This window comes from Salvia splendens, chromosome 4, assembly GCF_004379255.2.
Source record: "Salvia splendens isolate huo1 chromosome 4, SspV2, whole genome shotgun sequence".
Taxonomy (NCBI): domain Eukaryota; kingdom Viridiplantae; phylum Streptophyta; class Magnoliopsida; order Lamiales; family Lamiaceae; genus Salvia; species Salvia splendens.
In genome coordinates, this window is record NC_056035.1 from 3,321,357 (window position 1) to 3,335,467 (window position 14,111).

Sequence of the window (14,111 nt, forward strand, 5' to 3'; positions counted from 1 at the left end):
TACCGTAATATTACCGTTTAAAAAATGAAAATAAATATTTAACGGTAATATTACCGTTTGGAAAAAAAAAATTTTTTATTAAAAATCGATTTTTTTTTAAAAAAAATGAATTATTGCGTCATCAGTGACGACGCCCACTCGCGGGCCAGCGAGTGGGCGTCACGCACGCATGGGGACGTGCCACGTGTCCCTGGCGCGTGGCGAGACAGCTCGTCTCGTGTCTCTCCGAGACGAGCTACGCGACGAGACGGTCGCGAGCTGGAGACGAGATGGGCGCTGCAATGCGTCTCGCGGGGGTCTCGTCTCTCCGAGACGAGACGCGAGCCCGGCGCGAGTGGATGGTCTTAAATGATTGAGCAAAGGAACTAACTTGTAAGGTTTAAAACGTGTGGTAAAGATGAAATGTAGGAACATCATGAGGTGTGAAGGGTGAACTAACTTTTCCTCTAATTGAAGTATATTTTTTTAAAAATTAAAAATGGTCCACATCTTGTCGTATATATACTGTTTTTGGTCTGTCTGTCTTTTAATAATAATTTGTCAATTTCTGTGCGTCGTCATATAGAAAATGATATCTAGATCGATTTCTTCTTCATAAACAATTAATTTATAATAAAAAATACATCTAGCTATTATTTGTCTCAGTTATTCGTAACGTTAAACTAATAAACAGTGCTTGTGGACATCCCATATATATATATATAGGAGCGTTATTCTCCTATTCATACCATAGATCCTTTATTCTTTTTAATATGAGCCGTTAGATCTCATTCATCAACGGTCCAGATGATCTGCATTATTACACTATAATGGTGCATTATTAGTCGGTGTACATTATTCAACTGAAAATCTGCATTATTGAACTATAATGGTGCATTATTAGTTGTGTGCATTATTCAACTGAAAATCTGCATTATTAAATGACACGTGACATCAATCTAACCGTCGGATGACAAAATTGTGGGGCTGAGATCAAGAAGGAAATAGGAGAAAATATGAAAAAAGAAAATGAATACATCCATATATATATATATATATATTTCGAAAACATAGTAGAAAATGAACAAAACCAATTACATTCTCCCCTAAAACAAAAAGAAACCAAGTCTGTTCATCTACTATATACTGTATTAGTAAAGAAAAAGAAAATATTAGCTCTAATAGTAGTATTTTATTATGTATTATGTAGTAATATATTATTATCTTCGTCTCAAGGCAGTTGAGTTGTATTTTTTCTAATTATTCTAAGGTAGTTGTTGAATCATTTTTTTTTGCAAAAACTTTATTTTTTTAAATATTTTTCTCTCTTACTTTATTCACTCTTTTACTTTATTCTTTTCGCTTTCATCTTTAACATTTCAATTTCTTAAATCCCATATTAAAAAAATTGCATCAATTACCTTGAGATGGATTATATTATTATCTGAGGAGCGATGACTCACTATAGCTTTTTTTGTTATGCTGCTATGTTGTCACTGGTATGTAGGAGTAATTTATTGGAGTGGTGGGAACGCTGTAGTAATTAGTTTAATTAATTCACAACCAAGGCAAATCAACACAATAAATAACTCAAATGCTTTAGATAATGACTGAGCAATTATTGTGCTCATCGCTTTGAGTGAACATAAAAATACCTAGCTATATATACTCTATTGCGGTATGGCAACCATCCTTGTCAATCCCAATTAATGAAAAAAAATATATTTTCTGCAATCCTTTAATATGGCATAAAATAGTTTTTCACAATTCGTCCTAATTTAGTACTACTAAAAAAACTCTTCCAACCTCGAGGGCTAATTTAGACATTTCTCATACTTGACATTTCTCTGTCTTCTCTTTAAATCTTATTCTTTATTTTTCTGATTTTCTGATTATACAGGTCAAAAAGAAAGCTTTAATGAGCTTAATTTAATGTTTGTAAACGAAGCATCAAAGTAATAATTGTGTAAGATAAAGAAACAAAAGTGGAACATGGGCATATTTGTGTCAAAATTGTTCAATTTTTTTTATGGCATTGCCATCAATTAGTTAATGATGGTAAGTAATGCCAGGTTGCATTTCTTGGTGAAATGGGCCATATTGTTGAACCATTACTTTCACGTTCTGATTTTTCCCTATTAATATAGAATACATTTGATGCTGAAAGTCAAGATGCTGAAAGATATCGTTTCGATCAATCAAGAACTTAATTCCCAACAAAAGGTAAGCTAAGATGCAACTAAATATGTGGTGTAATTTTAATTAATTGCAAATTAAGCTGGTCCAAACTAATTAATAAGAGATTCTGAATGGATCTAGATTATATAATTTATATTATAGTATAAGAATGAATAACTAAAACCAATCATATGACAATCAACAGTTCTTTTTATAATTATATGGAGTGAATAAAAAAACAACTATATATCTTTTTTTAAATATACATTGGGCTCTTTGTGCTTACAAACACAATGATTGGATGCTAATTAATAGTACTATAATAATACATTTAATTCAGCATATATATATTTGAACAATTAAAGTTACTTAGTTTTAATCAAACTAATCAATTGAAGGTGATGCTAAACCACTAAAATATGCAGTTCAATATTTAATTGGGGTATTAAGAAAGGAAAAGAGAATCACGATTCAGGATTCTTTTAGCCAATATTAAAAATCGGAGCAACAAGCGATTTAATAAAGTTTGTTAATGATTCAGTTAGTCATATCGGTTGAACATTAGTTGAAATTATATTATACTCCATATATAAATACTACTTTATATAAAAAAAGTTTAAAATGAGTAAATATTAAAAAAGGATAGGAATTAAAAGTTCTTGTTAGCCCAAAATAAAATGGGCCATTCTAACTTTTGGGTTTCATGGCTTAAATATCAAAGATGAAGACCGCTAGTCAAACAAAATATTGAGCATTTAGGGATTATATCGAAACATCTCTAATTGAAGTCAAAATACTTATGAGCCTTTAGAAAATAAAAAATATTTTTTTAATAATCTTAGAAAATACAAACAAAAAACTAAAAAAGAAAAAAAAACTTGTCAGACAGCTAGCCTAATTCTTTTCTATAACTTTATTACTACTAGTAGTCACTAATGCATTTGAACTATTTTTGATATTTCACTTATATTTAATTATAAAATTAATATAAATAAAAGTAGGGTTAATAGCCAATTAAATCACAAAGTTTGGTCGAATTCTGCTCCGTCTCACGAAGTTTAAAATTGAAATATTAAATCATAAAGTTTCAATTTTTCTCAATTATCCCATCTATATGCAAAATTTCATCTTTAAATGATATTCGAAATGACGTGTTTTACGAAAATAAGTATATTTTTTCTTTTAATTATGTTTCTTTATCTTTTATTTTCTTATTTTAATGAAAAAGTTAATTTTTGAATATCATCAAAAGATAACATGTACATGAATGACACATTAGAGAAAAATTGAAACTTCATGATTTATTATTCCAACTTTAAACTTTGTGGGATAAACCAGAATTTGACCAGACTTCATGATTTAATTAACTATTAACCCATAAATGTAAGATGCACATATTACTAACATTTTCTCCATTAATAAAAGTCCCGCCACCGATCGAAAATATGAACATTTATTGTGTCCTAGTAACATAAAATCAGTACAAATTTTGCTGGCTGCATATTTGTACACTTAAAATTAATCTCAAGTAGACATAAACATATATTCGTACATAAGCTTGCGGGCTACATATTTGTACAATTAAATTTCATCTCATGTATGCATAAACATAACATAAATCTTACTATTAATCAAGGTTTGGCTGGAGGGGCTCTAGAGCTTCAATCCTGGGGAAAATCCTACTACATGAATAAATCTCACAGAAATCCTGAATACACACCAACAACAGTATCGCTATCGCAGCCACAAACGTCAGAATCTTCCACGACCCGAACACATAATCCCTCATGAACCTCCCCATCCTAACCCTCCACTTGCCGTTGTAAAACTTATTCACATCCACTATCGCTTTATCCAGCAAGGGCACTTTCGTCAATCTCACCGAGTTGCACATCCCATTCCACATCTCCGCCACCTCCTTCTCGCTCTTCATATAATTCACTATTATCCCCTTCCCGCATAGATACTTGGCGTCCCCGTCCGTGTCGATTATCCCGTTCATCATCTCCATGTACCGCGCCAGGACCAGCGGCCCTGGCGCCGTACACGCCTCGTACGCCACCAGATTCCTCAGCACCACCCCCGAGTTCGCGTCCAGCTTTATCACCGGCATGTGTAGGGTTAGGGTTTTTTTGTCGAATCTGATGCTCGAGATTCCTCCGCTCGTCGCTGCGAACTTCACCCCGACCTTCACTAGCTGTGTAACGGAGGGGATCGCGATTTCCTCCATCAGCGGAGGCTTCTCGTGGTTGCTTTCTTCGTCTTCGTCCTTCTCCGTGTGTAGGCTTTCGCTCACGTGTTCGAATTGGGCTTTCAGAATTCTGAATATGGGGATTTTCATCAGAATCGCCCAGGGAATCTTCACCAGTATTTTCAAGGGTTTCCAGAACATGATGCATTTGATCACACGGATAAGCCCTAATATTAGTTTGGATAGTAGTTCCCATACTGTATAAACCAGCTTACACAGTTTTGTGGGCTCCGCCTCCGCCTCGGTCACCTCTTCCTTCTTCCTCTTCTTCTCCTTCTCCTTCTTCGAATAAGACATGTCGGCTTCTGGCACGATGAAGTGGTACAGAAAGTCGAGCACGTGCGCGTACTCCCTCACCGCGGCCATCTCTGCCTTCTCGGCCGCCTTGAAAGGCGACAGATCTCTGCTCATCGACGTCAGAATCGTGAGCAGCTTCTGATCCGCCGTCTCTTTTGAACAGAAATGGAGCTCGAGAAGCGTCCTCATGACGAACAGTGGGATTTGATTCTCCAGCATGAGCATGTCTCTGAGGATGGAGTTGTGGGCCATCTTCTTCCCGGAGGCATCGATGATGTGGGAGAGGCCGGACGGGACCTTCTTCAGGATCTTCCCGTACTTGAGGCCGCAGGCGTGGGTGAACTCGAAGGTGAAGCACGCGTCCAGGGCCATTATCCAGGCCAGGGCCTCGCGCCCGAAGTTGACCGGGCGGTGGTAGCAGGCGCGGACGTGGTGGTCGCGTTTCATGAGGCGGTCTACTAGGGTTTCGAGGTTCACGTTTGGGAGGACCTGCTGGATACGCTTGGCCGCCTCGACCTTGTACCGCTCCGTGTCGTACAGCTCGATGCGGAGGCGGTGGTACGGCCCCATCGACACCTGTGCCCACAGGAATTTTTTTCAGTAGGGGCTAGACAGACACTTTTCATAATATAATAAAATTTGAAAAATAGATTGGTAGTGTTTCCACCAATGGTACCTGTTGTGGGATATAGGAGTCCGGATCACACATCTTTAGGGGTTTTGGAACTCCGAAGATTGTGACCGGGATTTCGATTGCTTCATCGAGTTCTTCATCTAGGGTTTTTCGGATTTTCGCCACCCATTGGGCTTCGTCAAATTTACAGCCTGGGGTGGTTAGGATGTTTGGTTGGAAGAAGGACATGGTTGATGCTTGAATTTGGTGTATGTGAAGTGGAGTGGGGAGTTAAGTATTTATAGGGAAATAAAATATGTAAAGAAGATGAAAGTGAGTTAGTTGTAGATGGTCAAATACATTGAATCAATGGGATACACTCAAATCTTATCATTCACTCCAAAATAAAACTACAATTAAGTTATAAATATGTTTCACGTTTAGTAAAAGTAAATTAATCATTTAAAGAGAGAGAGGGAAAGATGGATGAAGGACCATGCCATTGCCATTGATCTGGCATGGTGCTGTATATATATAGAAAAATTGTCTTGATCTATATTTCTTGACAAACGATCAATTTATGGAAAACAAAGTCTATCAATATTATACGTTTGCAAAAACAAGTTGAAATTGCATGATTGATGATTTACGTTTGAGATGGATAAACAAACGCATTAATTATATACTGTATGTATAATTAGGGACGTTAATGAACCGAGTCACTCTTTAACTAAACGAACAAAGCTTAATCAAGCATGGTATTACTCCATTATCTAATTTTTATTGAAGTTTTTACATAATTGTTACCATGCAGTTTATATTTCACGTGACGATGTATTGTTCATTGTTGGTTCTATTATTCTCCTCATTATATCATAAATTGATGTAAAGGGACCATTTTACAGGAACGCCATCGTTAGGACCATTTTACAAATGCAATTAAAATTACACGTCTCAATAATTTTTTTTATCGTTTTCACACCTTATCCCATTTTAATTGGTTCCGAGTATTTTCTTCCTTTTTTGGGATTTATAAGTTCCGAATAAAACAGAAATATAACTAATAAATACAAAACAAAACATGTTTTGTCTCACGACTCTCACCATATGCATGGTTTTTATGATGTATATACGTAGTTTCTAGGAATGCCAGGTATTTCATGTACTAGTAGTATATTTTAGGGATATTGACCCCTAATATCATTGGTTTTCCCACGAATTTTAAAATTGACAAATAATATCACAAACTTTACCTTAAAATTTGTTATTTCCCACCAATGAAAAAAAAGAAGGCTATATTAATAGATTGAAGAACAATTTTAGAGGGTGTGCTTCAAGAAAATCTATCTTCAAAGATTGAAAAACTTGAAGCTCTCGAAATTGTTGTCGAGAAATGACGGGAAAAAATCCGTATCATAATATTATTTGCCAGAATTTTTTCATTTGTGAGAAATAACAAGCTCGGGTAAAGTTCGCGGGAAAAACCAAATTTTTTTAAAGTTCCATGATATTAGGTGCCAATATCCCTATATTTTAATGATACAAGTGAAAAAATGATTGAAATATTGACAATAGAAAAAAACAAAACTATTTTGTGGACGAATGTAATATAAATTGTTTATGTGATTGTGCCAACGATCAGGTCTATGGAGATTGCAATTATGGCCGGTGGTGGCCGGAGAGAGGGACAACCATGGTTGCGGATGAAAGAAGTAAGGAGATAAAAATTAAAATGTTTTAGTATGTGATATATTTGAAAAATAGATACGGCGATTTTCATGGAAAAACTCATCCTTGGTATTTTTATCATCTACGCAACCATTGTCGCCGATAGGAAAATATAAATATTAAACTTGACATGTACTTAATTATTTTGTCATTTTTAGCATTTGTATATTTTTGGCTAAACATTAACATTTGAATTGTAGTGGTTTTTTTATTTCATTATTTTTGTATAAATATCTAAATTTGAATTGTAATTGTTTTGTTATTTTTCATGGATAAATGAATATAAATATAAAGGCCACCCTACTGAGAACTCGAAACCGAGACCTTTGACCTCAGACATTACCTCTATATAGCTTAGCCAACTCACATAACTTTTGTTATTATTATTTCATAGGATAAGGTGTAAATGGGGGTGACATTATTAATCATTTTATTAAAAAAAACAAATTTAAAAGGGAGATAAGGAGTGGTATTTCAGTAAATTAGCAAACTACGTTTAAAGATTAACGATCTTGGATTATCTGCAGCCGATGCTTGCGGGTAGGCGCCCAATTTGTGAATAAAATTCATTGTCGTTTGCAAAAAGCATACGTGCTATACCTCTTATCAATAGGGGAGAAGACTAATCTCGATTTGTGTGCGTGGTTAATGCATGAGGTCAAATGTCAGAGTTCTAGTATATCGTGATTCATGACACGACCTTTAAATTTCTATTCACTTGTATAAAAAAAAAACTAATCTCGATTTTCTTCTATGCTTATACTACAATATTCCTTTGACTAAATAACTCAAGCCAAGCACATGAGCAGTAACAGAAAAAATAACTTTTTTTGAAAAGGGTAAAAAAATTGGCTTCAAGCCTTCAACCATAAACAAATCAAAATCTTTGAAGCCTATGCACACAAAGGGGTTGAAGTGAAAGAGGAGAATTTTCTTACTTGGGCTCACTTGAAACGAATAAGAGAACTGAGAACGAGAAACATGCGCTGTTCGATCTGGGAACGGATCGTCTATGGAAATCAACTTGCCCAACACACTTGGGGCAGTTGATGTTCCCTTTATGTGCAGCAAGGATTAGATTTTGGGATGTACATCATCACCGAGCCATTCCCTTCTGTTGTGCAATGTGGAGCGCCACTCGAGCCACAGTTAACCGAAACATCATCTGCAGACATGTCTAGGAAGCAGAAAAAAGATTAGGTCAGCTGAAACTGGATAAAAAATACTTACACGAGAGTTCAAAGCTGAAAACTAGATACAGAAAAATTAGAACTGTCTCGTCTCTTTCCCTATGTTCTGTTTCTATACAACTTGCGTGTTTTGTAACTTAAAATAGGGCTTTTAACTTAATCGGTTAATACCCGATACTCGCAAACCCCAAACCCCATGCCTCACAGTCTCTGCTGCTACCATATGAAATGAGCCTTATACATGCCTAAAAACTTATCTTCGTCTCACCATTAATGGAGGGGATATCAGTGCTCCAAGGGGCTCTACCATTCGCATCAAGCCTCTGTATGTAACAATTCCAAAAACAGGCAACTAGCTAACTGCAGATGGGATTCTTGATTTTAGAATATTGACTCAAAAGTTGCAAAAAACCAAGAAAGGTAAAGCAATAGGAAGAAAGCTAAAGCATCATGAAATGAAATTTGTGCACCACGAAAGTTAAATTTCATAAAGACATCTGAATCGTAAATACTACACCAGATCTTCAAATTTTAGAAACTAGAAAAGGTTAAAGCTGTGATCTTTTAAAAACAAATAAAACCACCAACCTCATTAAAAACATGAGTGAAACAAAAGCCAAATATGAGCTGCATGAACCAATCATATAGCAAGAAGCCAGTTCTGGTATCCTACAACTGTTGTTTCAAAGTTATCAAACTAAAAACTTACTATTATACTTATTGAACAGATTTCCAAATCATTTAGGTTCCTCTAAAATTGGAAGATCTAATTTGGGGAAAATATTTGTACAATAGAAGTATTGGAGTTGTTTATAACCAGCTAGAAGACAGAAATCTGACGATAAAATTTCAGATTTCGTATTAATTGAATGGAAAATTTCTTTGGAATAACAGATAGCACAAAGCTGTAAATGAATTCCCATGCAGAAACCAAAGAATTGAAAATCACAAGGAAGAGTCTCTATATGAATCGCGTATATGTTTCAATGAGAAGGACAAGATGACTTCATTTTCATGCTATGGCTATGGCATGAATGAGAATACATTCAAAATTGTTTAAAACAGGATTAAAAATTACCCATCTCCAGATCCTTCATCAGCCATTTTTGTCTGCAATTCAGCCCTTGGCTTAGGCGAAAGCCCTTTCGAAAACATCTCTTCATCATATTTTCGAGCCATGTCAACCAAACCCTTCTGCAGCAAAACATCAATCAGAGCATTATAAGCACACTCATTCGGGCTCAGCCCATGTAAGGCCATCTTATCCCAGAGAATAAAAACAGGACGAAGGAAACCCCATCTTCCAAACTTCCTCATGAGCATGACATACGTGTCCATCCTTGGCCGGACACCACTATCTAACATCCCATCAAAATATCTAAGAATCTCGCGAGGCTTCTCAAGGCACGTGAAGAAGCAGTGGTATGTAACTATATTCGGCGGACAACCTTTTCTAGTCATGAGATCAAGCACCCTATGTGCTTCTCTATACCTTCCATTCTCGCACAAAAGCTTTAGAATCGTGTTGAAAGTTACAACATTTGGTGAACAACCTAATTCAGCCATCTCTTTGTAGAGCCTCACTGCCACATCAACCCCTTCTGAAATCCCAATACCACGAATCACTGTGTTGTATGCCACCACATCCAGTTCAATACCCTTCTTCCTCATCTCCTTGTACAGCTTCACAGCCTTCCACGGCTTCCCACTTTTGTTTTGGATGTCCATATATATCGAGTACGAATACAAGTCTTTCTCCACACCCCTCTTATCCATCTCCTCCCAAAACTCCCTACACTTCCTCCACCACTCCATTTTAAACCAACCGCGTAGAATCATGTTATAAATTTTTGTATTTTCCACATTAAAACAAAGCAAAACGTCACGATATTGGTCGCCCCAACTTTTCTTGAAGCATAGTTCTTCAGCCTCTATCACATGCTTGTACTCGCACAAAGCATCAATCAAATTCGAAAACGAAACTTCATCCCTCAAATTATAATCATTCGATCTAACAAAAGCATCAATTGCTTCTTTAATAAGGTGAGCCGATACATAACGGTTAAACAACACCCTAAAAGTCGTGTGATCAGGCAAACAGCACCCATTTATCCGCATTCTTTCAATAAGCTCCCAGGCGATTTCGAACTCGAAAAACTTACCAAGAATGTCCACAATCCGATTGAGTGTGTGAGCTGTGTGCCGGAACTCACACTCGCTTTCAACCCAGTTGAAGAACTCCAGCGCGAGCTTCCAGTCATTGGCATAAGAATTGAGAGTTTCAAGAACTGTTTCCGTTTCAAAAATCGATTTTTCGAAGTGGGTCGGAGACGGGTTGCCCGGGAAGCTGGTTGTCGGTTGGGTTCGAGAAGGATGCAGCGACACTCTGTGAGGAAATTGAGGATTTGAGCGCGGAGAAGTATGATAAAGGAGGAGAATTTGAAGCTTCGAGAGAAGAATAGAGCGGTGTGAGCGGAAATAATGTAGTTTTGAGATGATTGAAGGAAGCATGATTTAAGGTTGACGATCGAAAATGTCTGCAAGTCGCGCTAGGGCAGAGCTTCTGTTGGTGTTAGTATTTTAAATTACAAATTAAAAGTATAAATATATAAAAAAAAATCCCCAAATTGCTTAGAAGCTAAAACCCGGGAAAATCGGGTTTATGGGGCACTTTACACTAAAGATTACGTAAATGTACCCATTTTGTTATCTATTCCAAAAATGGGAAAAACGCCAACCACATTGGCGTTTCTATTAGTAAAAACGCCAACCTCATTGGCGTTTATCTTCGCGTCGTATTGGAGGTGTATTTTCGCCAAATACAGCGGCGGGAAAAAACGCCAATGAAGTTGGCGTGTTTTAAGGTAAAACGCCAATGTAGTTGGCGTGTTTAATTAATAAAAACGCCACTGAGGTTGGCGTGTTATGCTTAAAAACGCCAATTTGAGCGGCGTGTTTCTGTTGAACCATATCCTTATCAGATCTCCCCCAACATCGCGACCCTAAACACTTTCCCTCCCCAAAACGCGAAAACCCTTCCCAAACGCATAAAAACCTTTCGCTCGGGTCGACCCGGTGGTGGATTTAAGCGTGGATATTTTGAATTTGGCTAATTCTTTCAACCATTAGTCCTTCTAATCGGTTAGTATATCAAATTTTAGACTCATTCTTCTAAACATTAGTCTTCCAATATTTGATTGATTGTTGTGATAATATATATTGTAGTGTAATTAATATAATAGTTTGACCAATTATTATGGGTACACTAATATTTTGATGGATTATTATGATAGTATATATTTTAATGGAAATATTTTGACCAATTGTTATGCTATTATATGTTATAGTATATTTTATGGATTGTTATGATAATACATATTGTAGTGTATTTAATAGAATTATTTTGTCAATTTTTTGGCTGACTCTACATAATGATGAATGTAAAAATAATACATATTTATTTGTGTTTTACATTATTGCAGATAGTATGACGTGGTGTGTCAATTTATATTGGGGTGGAAAGATAATTCCCGGAGCAGTTATTTCGTATGATCCTCCTTTTGCTAAAGGATTCATTATGTTGGATGAAACAATTTCGTACGATGACCTTGTGGAAAAAATTTGTGAAAGGATGGGGATAAGCATATATGAAAACAATATTCAAATAATATGGAAACGTACTATATGCTTTGGATCCGGAGTCACGTTTATAGGTGTTCAACTAGAAGAAGTATGCATGCAACTAATGTTTAGTGAGAGTATGGTTATTGGAGGTGTAATTGAATTATATGTTGAGTATTCGGCAATTACTCAACATCATAGTCATCATGTCATAAGTTATGATGCTGGTACGTCAACGAGAGCCCAAGAACCATATTTTGCTGCAACACAAGATTTTGATGTTGGTACGTCTACGAGAGCCGAAGAACCATATTTAGCTGCAACACAAGATTTTGAAGCTGGAGGCGTGCATTTAGGGGATCGTGACAATTGTGATGTGGTGGAGGACATAATAGGTCCTGATAAAGCCGACTTTCTTGATCCACAATCACCTTATAATTCTGAAGATTCCGACATGGTTAGTACAGACTCAGATGGTGATCCGTCGGATGATGAACAATTTGTTGCTTCAAGACCATCCATTCCACTTGGAGAAACAGCAGTTGGAGAAACATCAGTTGGTGGAAGGGCAGTTGGAGGAAGAGTAGTTCCACAGTTCCCACAGCCTGGAATCAACTACTTTCGCACCTTACCAGGTCCATATGATAGTTTTGATCCCAAAAACTTTGAGCGTGATGATCCCAGTGTGCATTATTGGAGTGAAAAGGATCCTACCAATGTCGGTTTGCATACTAAATTTAGAACGAAGTTGGAATTGAAGGCAGCTGTGACTCATTGGCATTTGGAAAAAATCCGACAATATACAGTTGTTGAAAGTAAAGGAAAGAGATGGCATGCAGTTTGTAAGTGGCCACAGGGAAATCCGAAAGATAAGTCCTTACCGCCATGTTTGTGGGAGTGCCGAGCAACACTGAGGAAGCATGATGAACACTGAGATGGCATGCAGTTTGAATAATGATGAAATGATTAAAAACTCTTAACTGTGGGAGCGTTTTTTTATAGGACACGCCGATGTGAGTGGCGTGTTTAAAGAGACGCCTACTTAATTGGCGTCTTTTCACTTTAAAACGCCAACGTGAATGGCGTGTTATTACTGAAACACGCCAACGGGACTGGCGTGTTTGTTCAGAATGTCCGCTTTCGGCGTAGAAAAAACGAGCAACGAAAAAACTAACTTAAAAACGCTAATGGCGTTGGCGTTTTTAAATAACACGCCAACGGGAATGGCGTCTTATTAAAAACGCCAACGGGAATGGCGTGTTTGTTCAGAATGTCCGCATTCGTCGTAGACAAAACGGGCAAAATATAAACTAACTTAAAAACGCCAATAGCGTTGGCGTTTTTAAATAACACGCCAACGGGAATGGCGTCTTATTAAAAACGCCAACGGGAATGGCGTGTTTGTTCAGAATGTCCGCATTCGTTGTAGAAAAAACGGGCAAAATATAAACTAACTTAAAAACGCCAATAGCATTGGCGTTTTTCACAAAGACTTACATTCACAAAAACGCCAATATCTCTTTATTTGCCTGTTTTCATTTTCATTTCTACTAGGAAATAATAATTCAGACATCCAAATACTTAATCATAAAGACTTAAAATCAATGAGTTCAAATCAAATGAAAAAACATCAATATCAAATTACAGTAATATCAAGAGTTCAAATTAGTTCAATCGTCACGACGTTTCCGCATAAACAGACGCCGTATCCCCTTCCCAATAGTAGATGTAGATCTAGGGATCCTTGAGGGAGGAGTATCTTGAACAACAGCGTTCTCAAGATCCTCCTGCACAGACGACCGCGGTGGAGAAGCGGGGACATCACTGAGGCCAATATCTTCTCCGGTACCACCGGTATGGCTAATAGAATGACGGCCTCGAAGTGCAGAGCTCGGTGGAGGTGGGTCCTCAAAATCGTCATCGGAGTCGTGTACGAACTGAGATGACGACTCTCCGCGGACGGTTTTCTGCTTGGTTCGTCGTTTTGCCTTTTGCCTTATGGGTACGTCCACGTCCATTGCAGAGCGCTGCGAAGGAGGGTAGTCCATCAGCTGAGGCTCCCCGGATATCTGCAGTCCTTCTTCAACCATCCTCGAAATGGTTTCCATATCCGGACAGAAATGTCCTGTCGCAGCTCGGCCACTTAGATAGTGACGTATTTTGTGAAGCGTCTCCACCTACAATTTTTCAAAGTTAAGTACATATCATAATATGAATTTGAATAAGTAATCAGGGTTTAGTTAAGTATAAATAA

At 37.1% G+C, this 14,111-nt stretch overlaps 2 protein-coding genes across 3 annotated transcripts; both read right to left on the reverse strand.

The window, feature by feature from the left end:
- Positions 1-3,552: 3,552 nt before the first annotated feature.
- LOC121798020 (putative UPF0481 protein At3g02645) lies at positions 3,553-5,650 on the reverse strand. The gene is made up of 2 exons (XM_042196838.1): positions 5,382-5,650; positions 3,553-5,281 (listed from the first exon to the last, which is right to left on the reverse strand). The coding sequence occupies exons 1-2, from the start codon at positions 5,565-5,567 to the stop codon at positions 3,785-3,787; spliced, it is 1,683 nt and encodes a 560-aa protein (XP_042052772.1). The 5' UTR covers positions 5,568-5,650; the 3' UTR covers positions 3,553-3,784.
- A 2,205-nt stretch (positions 5,651-7,855) lies between these two features.
- Positions 7,856-10,795, reverse strand: LOC121801282 (pentatricopeptide repeat-containing protein At1g80550, mitochondrial-like). 2 transcript variants are annotated; one of them, XR_006050575.1, is made up of 3 exons: positions 9,315-10,795; positions 8,505-8,596; positions 7,856-8,223 (listed from the first exon to the last, which is right to left on the reverse strand). XR_006050575.1 is itself a non-coding variant. In XM_042200742.1 (2 exons), the coding sequence occupies exons 1-2, from the start codon at positions 10,745-10,747 to the stop codon at positions 8,208-8,210; spliced, it is 1,449 nt and encodes a 482-aa protein (XP_042056676.1). In that variant the 5' UTR covers positions 10,748-10,795; the 3' UTR covers positions 7,856-8,207. The 2 variants fall into 2 exon arrangements, 1 of the variants encoding a protein (XP_042056676.1); XM_042200742.1 differs by lacking the exon at positions 8,505-8,596.
- Positions 10,796-14,111: the final 3,316 nt, after the last annotated feature.

Coding starts and splice junctions, on each gene's coding strand:
- LOC121801282 (XM_042200742.1), bottom strand. CDS start 10,747: ATGCTTCCTTCAATCATCTCAAAACTACATTATTTCCGCTCACACCGC.
- LOC121798020 (XM_042196838.1), bottom strand. CDS start 5,567: ATGTCCTTCTTCCAACCAAACATCCTAACCACCCCAGGCTGTAAATTT. Junction 5,282..5,381: donor ACTCCTATATCCCACAACAG/GTACCATTGGTG, acceptor CTGTGGGCACAG/GTGTCGATGGGGCCGTACCA.